This window comes from Spea bombifrons, chromosome 3, assembly GCF_027358695.1.
Source record: "Spea bombifrons isolate aSpeBom1 chromosome 3, aSpeBom1.2.pri, whole genome shotgun sequence".
NCBI classification, from domain to species: domain Eukaryota; kingdom Metazoa; phylum Chordata; class Amphibia; order Anura; family Pelobatidae; genus Spea; species Spea bombifrons.
In genome coordinates, this window is record NC_071089.1 from 113,424,674 (window position 1) to 113,444,284 (window position 19,611).

Genomic DNA, 19,611 nt, shown 5'->3' on the forward strand with positions numbered 1-19,611 from the left:
AGGGCTAATAAATGTGTAGGGGTTTAGAGAATACCCCTCTTTGTCTCATTAGAGATTTTTACCTTTAGCTCACAGCAGCGAGGTGAATTGTTTAGTGTAGGACTCGCCTAAGAGGTTTGCCGTGACGTGGCAGGCGAGCTTCCATTTTAATGGCCATTGGAGTGAAACTAAAAACCTCCATTTGTCTATATAAGCACAGGTGTTTGGGATAGTGCGCAGGTAACTTTTTTCGGTCTTTGTTCTATGTGTTTTGGGCTGATTGAATACTATAGCCGTTGCTGCCGCCCAAGAATGATGGGAGTTTGAGCGCAGGGCTTTCTTTTGTGTGTTGTAAGGTCAAGAAGACGCTGATCCAGTTGGGGAGAAGAATACTTGAGATTTCCTTTGCTATTGCTTATTCTGAAGTAAGTGGCGTGTCAGTGTGCACATATTCTCAGATAACCTTTAGAAGGCTGCCAGGGGTTGCCATTTTTTTTCCCGGAGCATATTTGGACCCCACTTTCCTGCAGTCACATACTCATCCATAACATACCCATGAAACTAGAAATAGTACAGACTATACACTAACTTGTAGCTACAATGCATGCATTTTAATTGGATCAGGCCTGAGAAAAGAAACTCATGTTAACATGGAGGAAACATAAGATGGTGGAAGGCAGTAGTGGCCTCGGTAGAAAAAGATTATATTATATTTGAGGGTGTTGGGGCGTGGAATCTAGGAGAGGACAAAGAACGAAAAATATTTATGAAAGAATAAAAAAGAGCTTTCCTGAGGCTTTCACTAGCACACGCATGCAGGGATTACAACATGCGTGTTGGTGATATAAGGGGTTGTTGGTGCACGCCAGAGGAGGGAAGCAGAGCTGAGATACTTGGGGTGAAAATCGGTGGGATGAAATATTAAACTCTGGTTTGGTAAATACACTGAGATGACCTGCTGGCCATCCATAGAGTCTGAATGTATGATGTATGAGAAGGCTTCCATTGACCTATACATGGGATCTAAATTAGTCTTGTGTATTATACATTCATAAGAATTATTACATGGAAGGGTCTGCAGTATGAATTTGAGTGAAAAATCATGAGAAGTTTTTCCCCTATCCAGCACATTGTGTTGACAAGATTCAGAATTTTGGTTAATTCCCCCAAAAAAGGATTTATTTCATTACAAAATTCCTGTATACAATTCCTATACAAAAGCCACCATTAACATGTACAGCTAGCAGCGTAATTGAGAGCAGGGATTTTGAAGGCAAGTCCATCATGGCTAGAGATGTGAACTGTTTGTAGGATCCGCCTTGCACATCACCACGTGGTACAAAATCTTAATTTCTAATGTCTGGAAACATACATAAATTATGGAAGGTTTACGGACCTGGTCTTACACACAAAAAAAGGAAAATTACAGCTATGTACAGAACATATCTATACATATTAACATTGTGCATCTTCATGTTGGTTTCATGGAACACTTTCATTCTTGTGCTTCTTATAATTTAGGAGTCACTGCAAGAAAGAGAAACCAGTGTTATCATTGTATAAAGTGTGGCCAATCGGTGGCAAGAATCTTCCGACCGAGGAGGATCGTGGCTAGTATTAGGAACAGTTTTTCCTTCTGTTTTTTTTTTTTTTTTTACTGTTTTAAGTATTAAAACAGACTCCAGCAAACATATTTACAGTACGGCCAAGATCTATCAATAATGTAAGGAGGCTTCTGTAACATTTATATCATCACTAATCAAATATGAATATTATTGTCACGGATATTTTTGTTGTCATTGTTTGGAAGGCCTGGATGATGTTCTACATGACAAGCACCTCATATGGAGTTTCTGGATGAAATAGTAAAGGATTATAATGTCCTTTTTTGCCACTTACCAAAACTATAGGATGCGTTAAATCCAGAATTGTTGAAATCAGAATCACTTTGAAATTGTACCATCATCACATTTCCAGAAGATATCAGTGCAGGGGGTACATTACTACCACAAAATGTCCCCACGACTGGGGCAGTTAAGGTTGCCCCGTTAATTACTTTCAAGTAGTCATTGGAACACCTTTCAGAAGGTTGTAATTTAAAAGCAGAAAAAATCAGGGACACCTACAAAGAGAAGACAAATTCCAGGTAAAGATAACACATTTGTAGAATTAACTGCAAACAATTGATGGTCATTCAACTTCAAGGGTGGTTTAACAAGTCAAATTAGAATAATAAAATATAATAATAAAATATTTCCTACCAAAGTTCCATTAGAATCATTAGATTATGTTTAGAATCCCTACTTTTTTGTAAGTGCAGATTCTATATTGGGGGAAACTTACCTTAGATCCTACTGGTGCTATGATGGTCCACAGAGCATCTGCATTGTTGGGATAATTGTTAGGGTACCCAGGAGACAGCAGCTCCCCATTATCTGTGACAAACGTTCCGCCGTATTCAACTGTAGAATAAAAATAATATTTTCTATTTGAACCACCATTATCAATGGTATCAATGGTATCTTTCTACTAAAACCTCTGGTCTTAATTTCATCAAAAGGCCATTACTTTCTTAATGGACTATTAAATACCTCTCTACCAAAAGAGAGGTTCATGTCCCAAAATTACAATGATGATAGTGATGCCTTTGATTTATCAATAGATTAGCTGAATTCCACCAACAGTTTGGGTATCTTACCAGTTTTATAGTCAGCAGCAAATCCCTTTGAAACAACTTTGTTTTTTCTCACAAATTCCACCAACATCCTTGTTCCTGAAGAAATTATAGGTGGAAGTACCACATCTCCGCAGGTCTTGTCCAGCAGAACTTGGGCTGATTTAGTAGCTCCATCGTAGATTTTGATGTAGCTGTCATCACATCCAGGGGATTTAGGAATCTTGATGTCACGGAGCTGCAGGTAGACCTGGGAAAGCAAATAGACCATTTGGAGTATTGCAAGTGAATTAAACATAGAAACATATCTATCCATCTAAAACAAAGAAAATGGATTAACTAATAATATTTATAAATTATTTGGAATAAAAAGCAATATTATTGGTGAGATTAAAGGGGCATTATAATGAGAAAACATTCACCTTGTTTATTGGGACTTGGATCAACCACAGACAGCCGTCATCGAGTTGTTTGAGGGAGCTGCTGTCGGCTCTGAAGGATCCTGAAGGACTCAAAAACTTTGAACGACAGAGATCTAAAGAAAATAGAAAATATGTTAGGACTCGTCCACTAAAACATAATCATATTCAAACTGTTACATTAGAGCATTGCATATTTTCCTACACTCATCGTAAAAATAGATTACTCAAGGTAGAGGATTTTAAGTGACAAGAGCTAAATCAGTGGACAATCACTTACTGCATTTGTAGAGGGTGTTCAGCTTCATGACATCCAGACTGCTCATTCCTACCCTCTGTCCAAGAGGAACGTTGGGGTCAGGTTTTGGGATTAAGGTTTTTCTGCCGCGTGGACTGCTAAAGGCAGAGCTGGAAAAATGGACACAATGGATTATAAAAAGAAAATCTTGGATGAATTAGAAAAAGCCCTTATGTTGCAGACAGGACAAGACTAGGGATGACCAGGTGGGAATTTATGGCCGCCAAATGCGAAGTATGGCCAAGAGTTGGTTCTAAGAAGCCGCATACATTTGTATGCCCAGGTAGCATGTGGCCAGGTATTTTCAGGGGGTGGCTACACATTGCAAAACAAAATTAGCCCCTAAATGAGTATGGGGTTATGCCAGCCAGCTTCCCACCAGGCATTTATCTGGTTTTGCCAGTCCAGGCCTGGTTGCAGACACAAGTTGCATAATCCAATTGTCTACCTACCTGTGGTAATGCATCACAGAGTTATAGTCATATGGGAGATTCAGGTTATTGGTGTCCTCCTTCCAAAAGTTTTCTTCGGCACCTAAAAGATGATAGAAATATATATAATGATACCCATTATGGTTTTCATTCCACGGACGTATTTTCAAAGCCATGAAACCCCAGAACTACTCCAGATATGCCTATGTGCCCTCTTTAGTCTGTTCTCATATGGTGCAGGCAAAACCACAAACTCTTTCTTGTCTTGTCTAATTTGTATAGTCTAACTATAATAACGGCTACGTTTAAGATTTGTATATTTGTGTCCGCGTTGCTCACCTTTTATGATGTTCTCCCATATGACATCGATATATTCATCCCTGTCGCTCCTGGTATGTTCGTGGTAAAAGCCAAGCGAGTGCATTATTTCATGCTGCGCTGTTCCATAGCGGACACAACCAACTTTGTCCAGGCTCACTATCTGTTTGCCAACAATTCTTCCAATGTAAGACCAACATCTAAGAATAAAATGTTATTGAATGAGGAACAACGTGAACCTGCAAAGCAGCAAGTAATGAGTAATTTTGCCCCCATAGGTTAAGCTGAGACTTACCCTGATGCTGGTTCTATGCTTAAATAGTCTCTTTCTGAATTCCTGCTCACAAACTTAATGCAGCTCATGACTTCAAACTCCTCCAAAGCAGACATAATCAACGATGTCTCTGAATTACCTGAGGACAAAAGGAACACATGAGCGACTGGAAGAAACATTAAATGTCTCCGTTTAAAATCAATTTCTGAGGCTACTTACTATATTTAGAGGAAATGACATATGGGATATAAACTGTCCCATCCTGGGATATTGTCCACAAACAATCTTCACAGTTTATTGCGCTGCGGGAAACTTGAAAAGCAATGTCCCCTCCAATTAGAGGTTTGGGGATACCTGCAAAGAAAAGGGTCAAAGTAATATAATATAAAATATCGAGTTTTTAGTCATTAAACTATGAATTCACAGGTGAGATGAAACAAAAGGAAGGGAGATAGATACACTGAATAGCCTACTAGCAGGATCGGTAGAGTTTAATACAGTAAGAGATGGGATAGGTACAGTATATGACTTCTGAACCTTAAACAAGACCAATGAACAAAGTTTAAAGTTGACTAGATGCATCACATAGTTCTTATAACATGTCGGATTTTAAGTTATAATAAAAACAATGATTGATCTTAGTATTGTGACAAATCTCACCTTTGTTCCTGTCTTCAATTTGCTCAAATATAGTCTTATGGCCATCATCCTTACCATCATTGGTTTCTGTGAAGGAACAGGGATAATTTTCTCATACGGAAGTGCAAAACAAGACAATATTTTCAGAGTAAACTGGCGGATCTAGATAATGTAAGTAGCAGAGCGGCCATGGAGGACATGGTTAAGACGCTAGAAACTCCACGTTTAGCCTTGGGTTTATCTATTGAGAAGAAGTCCAAGAGAATCAGGAGATGTATGGAGATTGGGAAGGCAGTGATCAGTGAGGGTTTACTGATAGGATAGGTCTAGTTACGGATCTAATACTTACCACTCCATTTATCGTGACCGTCCTGCGAAAAAAGAAAGCGGATACAGTGGGATTAGAGTAAGTTAACATGCAGACATATCTACTCCAACAAGAAAAACATTAAATGGACAAACAAGATTAGTTAGAACAGTGAAAATAATGCAGAATCACAGCTTGTTGAAGCTATTCACTTACCCCTAAAGGAAGAGCCAGGGAAATGCTACATCCCACGGTAAGCAGTACAAGGATCTTGGTCAGCTCCATTGTTAGATGAAGAAAAGCCCCTGACAATGTCAATGTACTGGGGCAGACATCTATATATATATATAGACCTCATTAGGAGAGTGACAACCAATCAACAGACAGCCCTGAGAAAGGCCCGCCCACATGTGCAGAAAAAAAAAGTGGGAGGAAAAGATAAATCTACCTCGAATTACAAATTTTGGTAAGGTTAATTAAATAGATGAAGATTTAGATTTAAAAGTAAAAATAAATGAATATTTTTATGGAAAATATTTTTTTTTTCAATACATTTAAAATAAAATTTAGAAACTAAAATCAATTTCTTTGAAATGCTTTAAATTTTTGCATGTACTGTAAAACGAAGAAAAAGAAAGCTGTTCAATTACTGAGTTCAAATGCCAACAATTCCTTCATGGTAGACGTCGATTTCATATTATTATTACGATCATTATTATTTATTGTTTTATATAGCGCCATCATATTCTGTAGCGCTGTACAGTGGGGGACCCAGGAACACAGGAACTTGTAGAAAGCTCTGGAATTTTGAGTTACACTCCTGGTTAAAATAGAAATAGAAAATTTTTAAAAAAAATTACTTTTTTTTTTTTTTACATTTTTTTGGACACAATATTCCTGGAATTTTAGTAAAAGCAGGTGATGAGAGTGGTACAGAAACACAGAAGAAAAACAGAAACACTGATATGGATTCATACTCTTAATGGTTTCTTGGCCAACAAGGAGACAACTTCTATTCAATAATGATACTTGACCAGGAAATATAAACGAGAAATAATGCAACCTCATTGCAAGGCAGGCTGTTTTTTGCATGCGGGGGGGGGCTTTCAAAAATATGACACATTTGGGTATCCTTGGTGCATTAGGTGTTTTGGGCTAGACCGTCACCATGTCATCACCATCTTCAATGAGCTTCACGAGAGTTGTGTTCCACCAGCGCATTAGTCTAAAGGAATCTTGACTTAACCGATGATTTTTCCTGCAATGGTGGCAAGTTCCCAGCATGTGAACTAACTTTACTGTTATTATTATTATTATTATTATTTCTATTGGACACTTGCATAGGGCCATAATTCCTTCACCATGGAAGACATTCTCACCACCAACTGTGGAACGGGTGGAACAGATACACCAAATGGTAAAGTTAACATGTCAACTCCAAAGAAAAAGTATTCACAAAAATACATGGCACATTGGCTACCACTACCACTACCACTGGTCTTCTCAGTGGCATATTTGTGCTGGGTGTCCAGGGCATTGTTCATGCGCAGACACATATTACGTTCCATGTTGAGAAAATTGATCTTCCGACCAATACAAAAACACATGATTTTTTTTGTTCAGATGGAGGCATTGAAACATTCCATATACTTTCCCCCCATGCCCTATGTTTCATGAGAAATTTTCCATATGTCTTGCATAACTCAACCCATGTATGTGTCATTTATTCTCAAGATGTGTAGCCATGTCTCGTGGCCTGTAATAGTCAAGACGTTATACGATTAATAAATATCACAGATGGATCCAGCTTTATTTTTCTAATAGTGCAGTTCATAAAAATATAAACGTAAGATTCCTGTTGATTCAGAAATTAATTACCCTTTAAAAAAAAAAAAAAAACCTCCAATTCTATGCAGAGTCCCTGGAGGTAATTCAATTTAGAACGGACGCATTTGCAGATTGGTAGCACTGGCTGTATTACCATATTAATCTCTTCATTTAGTTCCACTCATTGTTCACAGTTTAATGTCTCCGCGATCACTGATTGTCCATCCAAATATCGTCTGATTTTCAGAAATTGTCTGAGGAATTCCCCAAAGACATAACATAACAGAGATTTGGGCTTCTGTCCCATTGCCCCACCAGTTTTTCTATACTGGTAAAATGATGGAAGTATACATAAGAGTAAAAATACAAGATGAAGAAACAAAAGAAAATGTAACTTCCTTGCCTTCAGAAGAAAGATGGAGGGTTTTTTGTCTTAAACAAGATTTTGGTGCACAAGCAACTTTAGCAGCAATAACTCGAAGTAATCATTATCTGTACGACTTTATCAGTCCCTCACATCGACATCCACTCCCAGGAAGATTGGCAACTGTCTTTATTGTTTTCCACTTTTGAATAATCACTTTCATTGTAAAATGATGGGCTTTACATTGTTTGGCAATGACCTTATAACCCTTCTCTGAATGATGGGCAGCAGTGACTGCTTCTCTAAGATCATTGCTGATGTCTTTCCTCCTTGGCATTGTGTTAACAGACCCCTGACTGCTCCAGATCAGCAAACTGCTAAAATGTTGGCTATTATAGAGATGGCCACACTTACTGATGGTCAATGAATTAAAGACATTGAAGTTTGCAGCACTAAGTTAGCATCTTAGTTCCTATGGAAGCAGTAATGGTGTATTTAGTTTTTCACACATGGTTTCTCCATTTTGGCCTTATTTCTGTTGAATAAATCATGACACGGTGTAATATGTCATGTCTTGTTCATCTGAGATTGTATTTACCTAATTTTTAAACCTACTAAGCAATAGATGATTGTTATTGTGTCCTGATATGTAAAACCATAGAATTTAAAGCAATACACAATCACCCTACCCTATCAACATGCATCTCAAACAATTTACAATGACACTGCACATGCTACATAATACAAAGTCGCACAATGCTATACAAATAAATTCTATACAAAGCTACACTATCTTGTTCAAATACATACTAAACAATATACAGTGACCCTGCCCTGTCCGTACTACTCTTTACCTATATGCTTGCAATTGTTTAATTATCACTTCATTGTTCTTCCTCTTAACTTAACAGACAAGGTACTCCCTGTAAGTTAACTCTAGACACCCTGATATTGAACTATAAAAAAAGAAAAACATGCTTGTGGCATTGGCCCAAGATCTTTAAATAAGAGCAGCCAAGGGAGCAAATACCCCTATCTCTTGCCTATCCCTTATCAAAGATAAGATAAGAACTATTCGGCCCACCTAGTCTGCCAATTTTCCCCCATGTGGAGACTAAGACCATAATCGGTGTCTGGTCTCTCTTTTAAGCATATCTCATGCATGTTTAAATTCTTGCATTCTGTTCGTATTTACCACTTCTTCTCGGAGGCTGTTCCATTCATCTACCATCCTCTTGTTAAAGCAAAACTTATTTACATTAGATCTGAGCATCTGATCCTTTTAGCTTATGACTTCTTGATTTAACATTTTCTTCCTTTGAATCAAAAGATATATAGATAGATGTTTCAGGTGAAACGCCAATAAATATTTATGGTTTGTGTGGAAGATTTAATTTACAGATTGACTTGTTGGTATAGATATATATATTGTTCACATGACCAACTTTTCATCTATTCATCTATTTTATTTTGGAGACACTAAGATAATGCAGGGATTTAATTGTCAACTTCCATATGAATGACTTAAAAACAATTGTTGTTGTCATTATTGTTGTTGGGTCATTGGGTGGGAAGATATGGAGACTGAAGACCTGTATGTGTGGCTAAAAACCTCCCCAGATATCTGATGATGCTTTATGTCCTTCAGGATACTGTTAAAAAATATAAATTATATAATAAGGTGAAGGTAAAGTGCTTTCTTCAAAACAGCTAACTTGTTGAACCTTGAGCTTAGCTTATGCTACACTAAAGGCCAACTCTCACAAGTGATTGTGCTCTGGCACATGAGACATTACATTTATTTATAAAGCGCCGGCAGATTCCGCAGCGCTGTTACACCGAGTAGAACAATTTCACATACAAAAACACACACACAATAACAAACTGGTGCAAAGGAGGAGAGGGCCCTGCTCTTTCGAGCTTGCAATCTAGTCGGTGGTTGAGGGGGAAGCGAGACAATAGGATAGGGATGAGTTGATCTGGTTCCGACGGTGTTGTAGCCGCTTTCTGCAGTGGTACCTGGTATGTCGTTTCCCTCCTGTTTCCCTCCAGTGTAACTCTTTCATCAGGGCCGTAGGAACGGTGAAGCGAGTGAGGCACTCGCCTCGCGCGCAGCTTCGAGGGGGCGCACAGCCGCCCGATCAGCAGCTGCAGCCTCCAGGACTGGTTGGGGAGATCACAGATCTCCCTAACCAGACCAACATTAAGGTAGCATGGTAGTGTGCTCCCCTTCACTGTGCGCCCGGCGCCGGCAATAGACCCTGGGCAACGGGATATGACGTTTATATCCCAGCCCCGGCACACTGCAGTGACAGAGAGCATCAAACCAGACCTCACGGTCAAGTCCTACACCAAGAGACTTGCACGTCAAGACAAGGAGAAAGTAGAAAGGAAGAAGAGAAAGATAAAAGATGGGGAGAAATTGTGGTATAGGCATCTGATGAAAAGAAAGGAGGGGGCGTCTGATGCGTAAGGGGCTATCTGATGGGGAAAAAAGAAGGGGGTAGATTATGAGGAGGAAAGGGGTGCTTCAAGCCTACATGTAGCCCAGTATGTGTGCATATACATATGGTGAGGCATGTATTTGGGCAATGTTTGTGTGTGTGTAAGGGCAGGCATATGTGTGTGTATAGGGTAGGTGTGTATAAAAGCATATATGTGTGTATATATGGGCAATGTTTATGTGTATATGTCTGTGTATAAGGTGTGTATATTTATGGTTTAAGGAGAAGCATGTGTGTGTTTGGGCAGTTTATGTATGTTTGGACAGACATGTATAAGGGTAGTGCATACATGTATATGTGCAGGCAAGTGCAGTGTGTGTGTTTGTGGGCAAGCATGAGTAAGAGCAGTGCATGTGTGTGTATGGGTAGTGTATATGTGTGTAAGGGCAGGCCTGTCGTACTTAAAGGGAAGAGAATGATTCCCTGTAATGCGCGTTTAACCCAGGGGCAGTATTATTATTGTTTTAAAAATGATAATGTCCTTAGCTGAGTCTAGCAGCTGTGGAACTGTCCTCCATGAAATATCTCCAGGCATATTCCTGGTTAAAATGAGTGTGTGTGTCACTGTAAGCAGCATTTGGGCACAAGAGAATATTGCCAGAGTGCCACTTGGTCTAGGGCTGGCCCTGGGCATCGCTAATACAAAGCGCCATGCGTTAAATCTAGGGGTAGGCAGGGTAAGCCAATGATGTGTGTTTGAATGTTTTTCTTGGTATGTTTGTGGGTATGTTATTGTGCACATATGTTTTTATGGGTATGTTAGCGTGTTTTCAAGTGTGTGATTATGGGCATCTTTCTAGGTATATTAGTGTGGGAATGTTTTTGGGTATAATTTTGTGTGTTTGTTATTTTGTGCTTGTCTGTGCATGTATGTTATTTAAGTGTTTGTGGATATGTTCCTGTGTGCATGGGTGCGTGTGACCACATGTTTGATATGTCGGGAGTCTTAGATGGAGGACAGTTTCACAGCTGTTTGACTCAGCTAAAGACATTATTATTTTTAAAACAATAATAATGTATTATTATTGTATTCATTCAAATACTATATGGACAAAAGTATTGGGACATCTGACCATTACACCAGCAAGGACTTTGATGACATCACATTCTATATACATAGACATTAATATGTAGTTGGTCCCCCCTTTGCAGCTATAACGGCTTCTGCTCTTCTAGGAAGGCTTTCCACAAGATTTTGGAGTGTTTCTGTGGGAATTTTCGCCCGTTTAATCAGTAGAGCATTTGTGAGCTGAAGGGGACATGCCAAGATGTTTTGGACAATGCTATGCTTCCAACTTTGTGGGAACAGTTTGAGGAAGGCCATTTTCTACTCTAGCATTACTGTAACCCAGCGCACAAAGCAAGATCCATAAAGACATTGTTGAAAAAAATCACCACAGAAACTCTTCAAAATCCTGTGGAAAGCCTTCCCAGAAGGGTGGACGCTGTTATAGCTGCAAATGGGAGGCTCAGCTACATATTAATGTCTATGTATTTAGAATGCAATGTCATAAAAGTCCCTTGTTTTTTTTCTCTCTCTCTAAGTATTCAAACATGGTTTGTATAAAATCTTAAATATAGATTAGTACTGAGAGCACTTTATTTTTGTGTAAATTTGATTTTTTTTCAATACCTTACGTTATTTTGTATGCAAGTTGTGAGGATTGTAATTTGTCACAAATTGCTCATGCTAAATGACATTTTTTTAAAAATCTGTTCTGGTATTATTAATGTCCTTAATGGCCTGGGGTAAGGCCACAGCAGCTACATTTCCAAGTGAGGCCTAGGAATTTATAGGCCTTCCTCACAAGTGGTCAGATAAGGTGATTGCATACAGGAGGCAGATGTTTCACACCTTGGCTAACAAATGCAATTAAGCTAGACTAGAGGGCACCACATTTTACCCTTTGATAGCAGCAGGGTATGGAGACAGGCAGGATACAGACATATCGGGTGGAAAACAGGGGTAACAGCAGGAGATGAGGGCTTCAAATGAAATATGGGATACTCATAGCTGTAAGAGAAGGAGATATGGCGGACATTAGTGATTGCCAGAGGATGGATGAAAGCATGAAGACCAGGGATGGATGTCTGGATAATAATCATGGTTTAACAACAAAATCTAAAGAGGGGGAGGTGATAAATTGACTGATCAGCTTCACTTACATACCCTAACACTCACAAAACAAGACTTTAAATGTAAGAAGAAGAAATAAATGGGTGTCTAAAACTAACAAATGGTGAAATACAGTTCTAGCAGTAAACTAACAACAACAAAAAGCTCCAAACCAAGTACTGAAGGTGGTCTCCCTTAAACACACCCAAAAACAAAAAAAAGTGACAAATAGAGCTTAGAGTAGGTGAGCTCTAAATAATAAATCAGTATATATATATATATATATATATATATATATATTATTCACACCCTGAAATACCTGTGCGTCGAAACGTTGCCTGTGTGAAATAAACTCACCTTATCATTTGAGTGCTGAGCCTCTGCTTCTTTATTTTGGAGTTATTCACACCCTGTGATACCAAAGAGATGAAAAAAAAGGAAAGAAAAAACTGGTTACTTACAGGTTCTTGTGTGTGACGTCTCACATATACAGGATCTCCGGAAGTTCAAAAACCAGTAGCACTACGCGTTTTGCCTTCTAAAACGGCTTCATCAGGTGCATCTTTTGATAGAGGATGGTACTTCCCTTATATACATCACATATTCAATTGGATATGTAAATTATATTAACCCTTTCGTGTATATATAATATACTATACATACCAACAATGGATGGAGCTCTTTTAATCTATCATAGATGGGGCTATTAACCATAATATTTAGAAAAAAAAATAGATATACATAAAAAGATAGAGAATTTATATGAGAAAAAACCCAAATATATATATATATATAAAAAAGAAGAAAAATGTATATATATATATACACCTATATATATATATATATATATATTATTAAAAATATAATTTATTATATCTTAAATATGTAAAATAAGTATAAATAATGTGTATATATATATATATATATATATATATATATATAAATATAAATCCAGAAAAAAACATATCTAGATAAAATATGAGCCAATCAAATAGACAGAAATATATATATATATAAAATACATAGACTAGAAACTTTGCAAAACATTGAACAAATCAAAATCAATATTTAAACCAATGGGAGCTTACGTTTGTAGGTCATAAACCCATTTCTTTTTACCTTTAGTTTTAATTAAATGATCTCCCCTCCAATATTTGGTAATCGTTTGTATCCCAATAAGATCTAGACCTTCCGGATCTTTATTATGTGCTTCAGTGAAGTGGGCTGATACATTATGGAGCATATATCCTTGTCTAATGTTTCCCCTATGTTCATTAATCCTAGTAAGTATTTTCCTAGTGGTACAGCCAACATACTGCATCCCACATGGGCAAGTTAGTAGATATACCGTATAATGTTGGTTGACTGGCAAGTGATAACACTTTTTATATCATTGAGAATGCTTCTCTTGACCTATGCATGGGATCTAAATTAGTCTTATGTATTATACATTCATAAGAATTATTATATGGAAGGGTCTGCAGTATGAATTTGAGTGAACAATCAAGAGAAGTTTTTCCCCTATCCAGCATGTTATATTGAAAAGATTCAGAATTTTGGTTAATACCAAAAAAAAAAGGTTTTATTTCATTACTAAATTCCTGTTTACAATTCCTATACAAAAGCCACCATTAACATGTACAGCTAGCAGCGTAATTGACAGCAGGGGTTTTGAAGGCAAGTCCATTATGGCTAGAGATGTGAACTGTTTGTAGGATCCGCCTTGCACATCACCACGCAGTACAAATCCTTAATTTCTAATGTCTGAAACCATACGTAAATTATGGCAGATCTACAGACCTGGTCTTACACAAAAAAAGGACAATTACAGTTATTGAAGCAGCTATGTACAGAACATATCTATACATATTAACATTGAACATCTTCATGTTGGTTTCATGGAACACTTTCATTCTTGTGCTTCTTATAATTTAGGAGTCACTGCAAGAGAGAGAAAGAAACCAGTGTTGTTATTGTATACAGTGACTTGATTTAGAGACTTTTTACAAAGTTCTTTCGAAATAGCACCCTTTGTAATAAAATAGACATTCCGGCCATAGTATGCACTTTAATGCATATGATAGCTGAGCAGTTCCTTTAACTTTTCAATTCATTTATAGCCCCCATTTGCATTTACCCCTTACACGCCCCCCCCAGCCTTTTTTCCGTGCAGATGTGCTCAGCCGAACATATCTCCATGGCCGTCATATCCATTGCTTGGTGAATGGTGTGCATGGGGCACTGATTAGTTGATTCAAGCAGCCAATCAGTGGCAAGAATCATCAGACCATGGAGGAGGATCGCGGCTAGAGCGCCAACCTCAGTGAAGTGTTTTTTTATTATTATTATTTTTTTTTTAGTAATGCCGCATATTAAAGTGTTAATATGCATTCTACTTTAGTGGGGGTGTCAGAGACAGTAAACTGTCCCTTTACTGTGACAGTGAAAGTGTTCAGTTTAATAATAATTTTCACTAATATGTGCCAGTATTGCACACTATCTATGTCTGGCTCGGCATAAAATGATGGCAGTTTTGCTGTACCACCGTATATATATATATACCGTATTTGCTCGATTATAAGACGACCCTGATTATAAGACGACTCCCCAAATCTGAATATTAATTTAGGAAAAAAAGAAAAAGCCTTAATATAAGACGACCCTATAGGAAAAAAGTTTTACCAGTAAATGTAAATTCATGTAAACTATTTTTTTTAATAAAAGCTATTATTGAGAAAAATAGTTTGGTTTTATTTCCTTCTATTTTCCAACCTGTCCCCCAGTTATGCACATCTGCCCCAGAAATTCCTTATACCCCCCATATGCCACTGTGCCCCATGATATGCCTTTTAACCCTATATGCTACTGTGCCCCATGATATGCCTTTTGACCCCCTATGTGCCACTCTGCCTCCAGAAATGCCTTATACCCCTATATGCCACTTTGGCATTTAGAGGGTTAAAAGGCATATTCTGGGGAAGAGTGGCATATAGGGAGGTTTAAGGCATTCAGGAGGCAGAGTGGCGTATAGAGGGTTAAAAAGGAATTTCTGGAGGTAGAGTGGCATTAAGGGGGTTAAAAGGCATTTCACAGAGCACTCTGCCTCCAGAAATGCCTTATGCCCCCCATTTAACACTCCCCTGGCACCCCCCCAAACTTACCGGTGCTTCTAACTTCCCTGTCATAGCCGGGGCAGCGTGTAGATCCCACGCACTTACGCGGCACCGGTGCGGGGAACTCTGATCTCTGACAGTCGGGGAAGGTCTGCGCGATGGACGCAGACAACCCCCGCTGCTAGCCACACCTCCTTCCTGCTGCAGCGGAAGTTGTCTACGCGAATCGCTGCCCCAGCTACACACCGGGGACTCGGAAGTACCAGTAAGTGGGGCGGGGGGACAGGAGGATCCAGGTCTCCTGCAGCTGCGGGGGATCTGGATCTTAGTCGTCTCATAGTCAGACCTATTTGAGGTCTGATTATAAGACGACCCCGATTATAAGACGAGGGGTATTTTTCAGAGCATTTGCTCTGAAAAAAACCTCGTCTTATAATCGAGCAAATACGGTATATATACCACCGTATGTATTATATATACAAGTATTAAAACAGACTCCAGAAAACATATTTACAGCGGGCCAGGATCCCTCAATAATGTAAGGAGGCTTCTGTAACATTTATATCATCACTAATGAAATATGAATATTATTGTCACGGATATTTTGTCATTGTTTAGAAGTCCTGGATGATGTTCTACAACATGTATGGAGATTGGGAAGGCAGTGATTAGTAAGGGTTTACTGATAGGATAGGTCTAGTTACGGATCCAATACTTACCACTCCATTTATCGTGACCGTCCTGTGAAGATGAAAGCAGATACGGTGGGATTAGTGTAAATTAACGTGCAGACATATCTACTCCAACAAGAAAACAAGCTTTCAAAGGACAAAAAAGATAGAGAGAGTTTAGAACATTAAAGATAATGCAGAATCACAGCTTCTTGAAGCTATTCACTTACCCCTAAAGGAAGAGCCAGGGAAATACTCCACTCCACCGTAAGCAGTACAAGGAACTTGGTCAGCCCCATTGCTGGATGAAAAAAGCTCCTGACAAAGACAATGTACCGGGGCAGACATATATATATATATAGACCTCGAATTACAAATTTTGGTAAGGTTAATTAAATAGATGAACATTTACATTTAAAAATAAATTAACATTTTTATGGAAAATAATTGTTTTCAATAAATTTAAAATAAAATTTTGAAACTAAAAGCAATTTTTTTGAAATGCTTTGAATTTTTGCATCCATCATATTCTGTAGCGCTGTACAGTGGGATATAAAAATCAAGGGGTAAGACTGCAGCCCCTGTGATTTAGATCACTTTAGATTCAATACAGGAGTGAGGGACCCAGGAACACAGCTTGTAGAAGGCTCTGGAATTTCGAGTTACACTCCTGGTTAACAAAGAAATAGAAAATGAATTTTTTGGACACAATATTCCTGGAATTTTAGTAAAAGCAGGTGATGAGAGTGGTACAGAAACAGAAGAGAAAGAGAAAAACAGATACACTGATATTCTTAACTCTAAATGGTTTCTTGGCCAACAAGGAGACAACTTCTATTCAATAATGATACTTGACCAGGAAATATAAACGAGAAATAATGCAACCTCATTGCCAGGCAGGCTGTTTTCTGCATGCGGGGGGAGGGTTAAAAAATCTGACACATTTGGGTATCCTTGGTGCATTAGGTGTTTTGGGCTAGACCGTCACCATGTCATCACCATCTTCAATGAGCTTCACGAGAGTTGTGTTCCACCAGCGCATTAGTCTCCTATTTGTGATGTTAAAGGAATCTTGACTTAACCGATGATTTTTCCTGCAATGGTGGCAAGTTCCCAGCATGTGAATTAACTTTACTGTTATTATTATTATTATTTCTATTGGACACTTGTATAGGGCCATATTTCCTTCATCATGGAAGACATTCTCACCACCAACTGTGGAACGGGTGGAACTCACCAACCATCTACTGCAGATATTAATTCCTACTTAACTTCCATCCGCTTACCGGTGGCCCAACTAAAAACCCACTCTGCACCAGGCCCTGATGGTTTCACTTCTTGCTATTACAAAACTTTTCTCCCCACATTAGGTCCTTATTTGTTAGCCTTATTTCGTTCCTATATGACTTCAGGCACTATTCCACCTGAGAACTTACGAGCCCATGTGATTACGATACCCAAGCCTGGCAAACCAACCGATTCTTGCTCCAATTACAGACCAATTTCCCTCCTCAATTGTGATCTCAAAACATATGCCAAACTACTTGCCAATAGACTAGCTCCCCTTCTCCCCTCCTTGCTTCATCCGGATCAGGTGGGCTTTGTCTTGGGCAGGCAATCATCAGACAACACCCGTAAATTTATTAATCTTCTCTGGGAAGCGACAAAACGCAAATATCCTACCTTATTAGTATCCTTTGACGCTGAAAAAGCCTTTGATAGGCTTCATTGGCACTATTTAAAAGCGACCCTTATTAAATTCGGCCTCCCCCCCACTTTTTGTTCAAGTTGTTTTTGCCCTGTACTCCAATCCTACTGCTTGGATCTCAATGATGGGTTTTCTCTCTTCCCCTGTCCAAATCACGAATGGTACACGTCAGGGATGCCCCCTGTCCCCTCTTCTCTATGCACTTGCACTTGAACCCCTTGCGGAAAGCATCCGTTCTGATCAGTGGCGACTCTAGAAACAATATATAGGGGGGGCACACAAGATACCACAGTCAAACTGGGGGGGCATTAATAATTTCCACCATTAAATCATACCACTGAAAAAAAACACACACACACACACATATATATATATATATATATATATATATATATATTGCCAAAAGTAATGTGCTATGGAATGATACTTTTGTTATTGGACAATACAATACTTGATCATTCAACATGGGAAGCCTGAAGCCACAATTTAGTACGACTAATCCTTGAAATCCTTTAAACAACACAATACCTTAACTTTTCCACTAATTGATTTCAGGGCCTAATATTAGTCCCTGCTGCCGATATATATATAAATATATATATAAATATTAGACCCTGCTGCCGATAGCAAACCCAGCTTTGCATGTATAGATCAATTGCAATTCACTTGTGATCTCAGCACTGAAGGTATATATCAAATAAACAGAATCAGACATATAAGTCCTGTATTTGCAGGTATACAATAATAATATATGAAACGTAGCATCGCAGGTATAGATCAAATCAATACATGGAAACAGCATTGCAGGTATTAATCAACTGAACAAGACATACAAACCCTGTATTTGCAGGTATATATAAATAATGTATGGAAACATAGCATAGCAGATATGGATCTACAGAATAACACAAAAACCCAGCTTTGCAGGTGTAGATCAATTGGAATTCACATAAAAACACGGCATTAAAGGTATATTTAAAACCCCCTAAATTACAGGGAAAGATCACAGAATGCACACCCCAACCACACTGCCCACATAGAACCTGGCCAGCACCCAGATAACACACATAAGATTTGCCATCTTTGTCCCATATGCACCCGGCCTGTGCCATCTTGTTCCCCAAGGCTCAAACATCCTGCTAGTGCCATCTTTGCCCTTCCACAATTATACATCTATGATACACACAATCACATTAACTCATGCTCTCCCTCATTCAGACAATTCATCCATTTTAAAAAACTACGCCCCTTGGAGCTTCAAATGAGGGGCTACATGTATTTCTAGGACAAAAGTTGAGTGCACAAATAATGATGGAATATGTCGCTTTGGCTTGAAAATGTGTTTTTTCTAACCATAATGACATGTTCATTTGTGTCTTGCGCACTCCATTTGATGCGCCAAGGGATGTCGTTTTTGCAAATGTGTACTTTTTGTGCCATAATTTAACTTCCTACGTGAGCAGTAATGCCACGTCAAGGCTTCAACCCTAATTACTGATCATTCACACGCCTTTCATATCTCCATTCACTCACAGAAGCACACGCCATTCTTTCCATACATTTACTCACAATAGCACAAACCATTCTTTCCCCTTACAATCCCAAAGAAATGATGGTAAAGGGAGAAAAAAAATCACTTTTACAGCAAAAATAAGTCTTGCAGTAAAAATGCAAGGCGTTCCAGGGATGAGATGGTTACTCACGTACTGCACAGGCTAAATGGCTGATTTTAATAATATTTGCAGTTCATCAGGATTTCAAAAATTGCCTCCCTCTACCGTTGGCTACATTTAACCCCATGATCAAATGGATCATAGGATTAAAAATTAGTATCGGCCATTTTTAAAAAGGGAATGTGACTTTTTATAGCTATATGATAGCTGTGGTAACATTGGCTACCACAGTGATCATTTAGCTAGAATACTTAAACTTTTTTTTTTTTAAAGTTAAACTACTTTATGTTTAAATA

General features: G+C 38.4%; 1 protein-coding gene across 1 annotated transcript in view; it reads right to left on the reverse strand.

Annotated features, from left to right (window-relative positions):
• The window catches only part of LOC128484142 (hatching enzyme 1.2-like), a 48,323-nt gene extending 42,699 nt beyond the window's left edge, over positions 1-5,624 (reverse strand). The window contains exons 1-5 of the mRNA XM_053460462.1: positions 5,556-5,624; positions 5,382-5,403; positions 5,054-5,119; positions 4,613-4,747; positions 4,415-4,532 (exon numbers count right to left, since the gene is read on the reverse strand). Of these exons, the coding sequence (XP_053316437.1) occupies positions 4,415-4,532; positions 4,613-4,747; positions 5,054-5,119; positions 5,382-5,403; positions 5,556-5,624 (410 nt within the window). The remainder of the gene's footprint in view (positions 1-4,414; positions 4,533-4,612; positions 4,748-5,053; positions 5,120-5,381; positions 5,404-5,555) is intronic.
• Between the last annotated feature and the right edge of the window lie 13,987 nt (positions 5,625-19,611).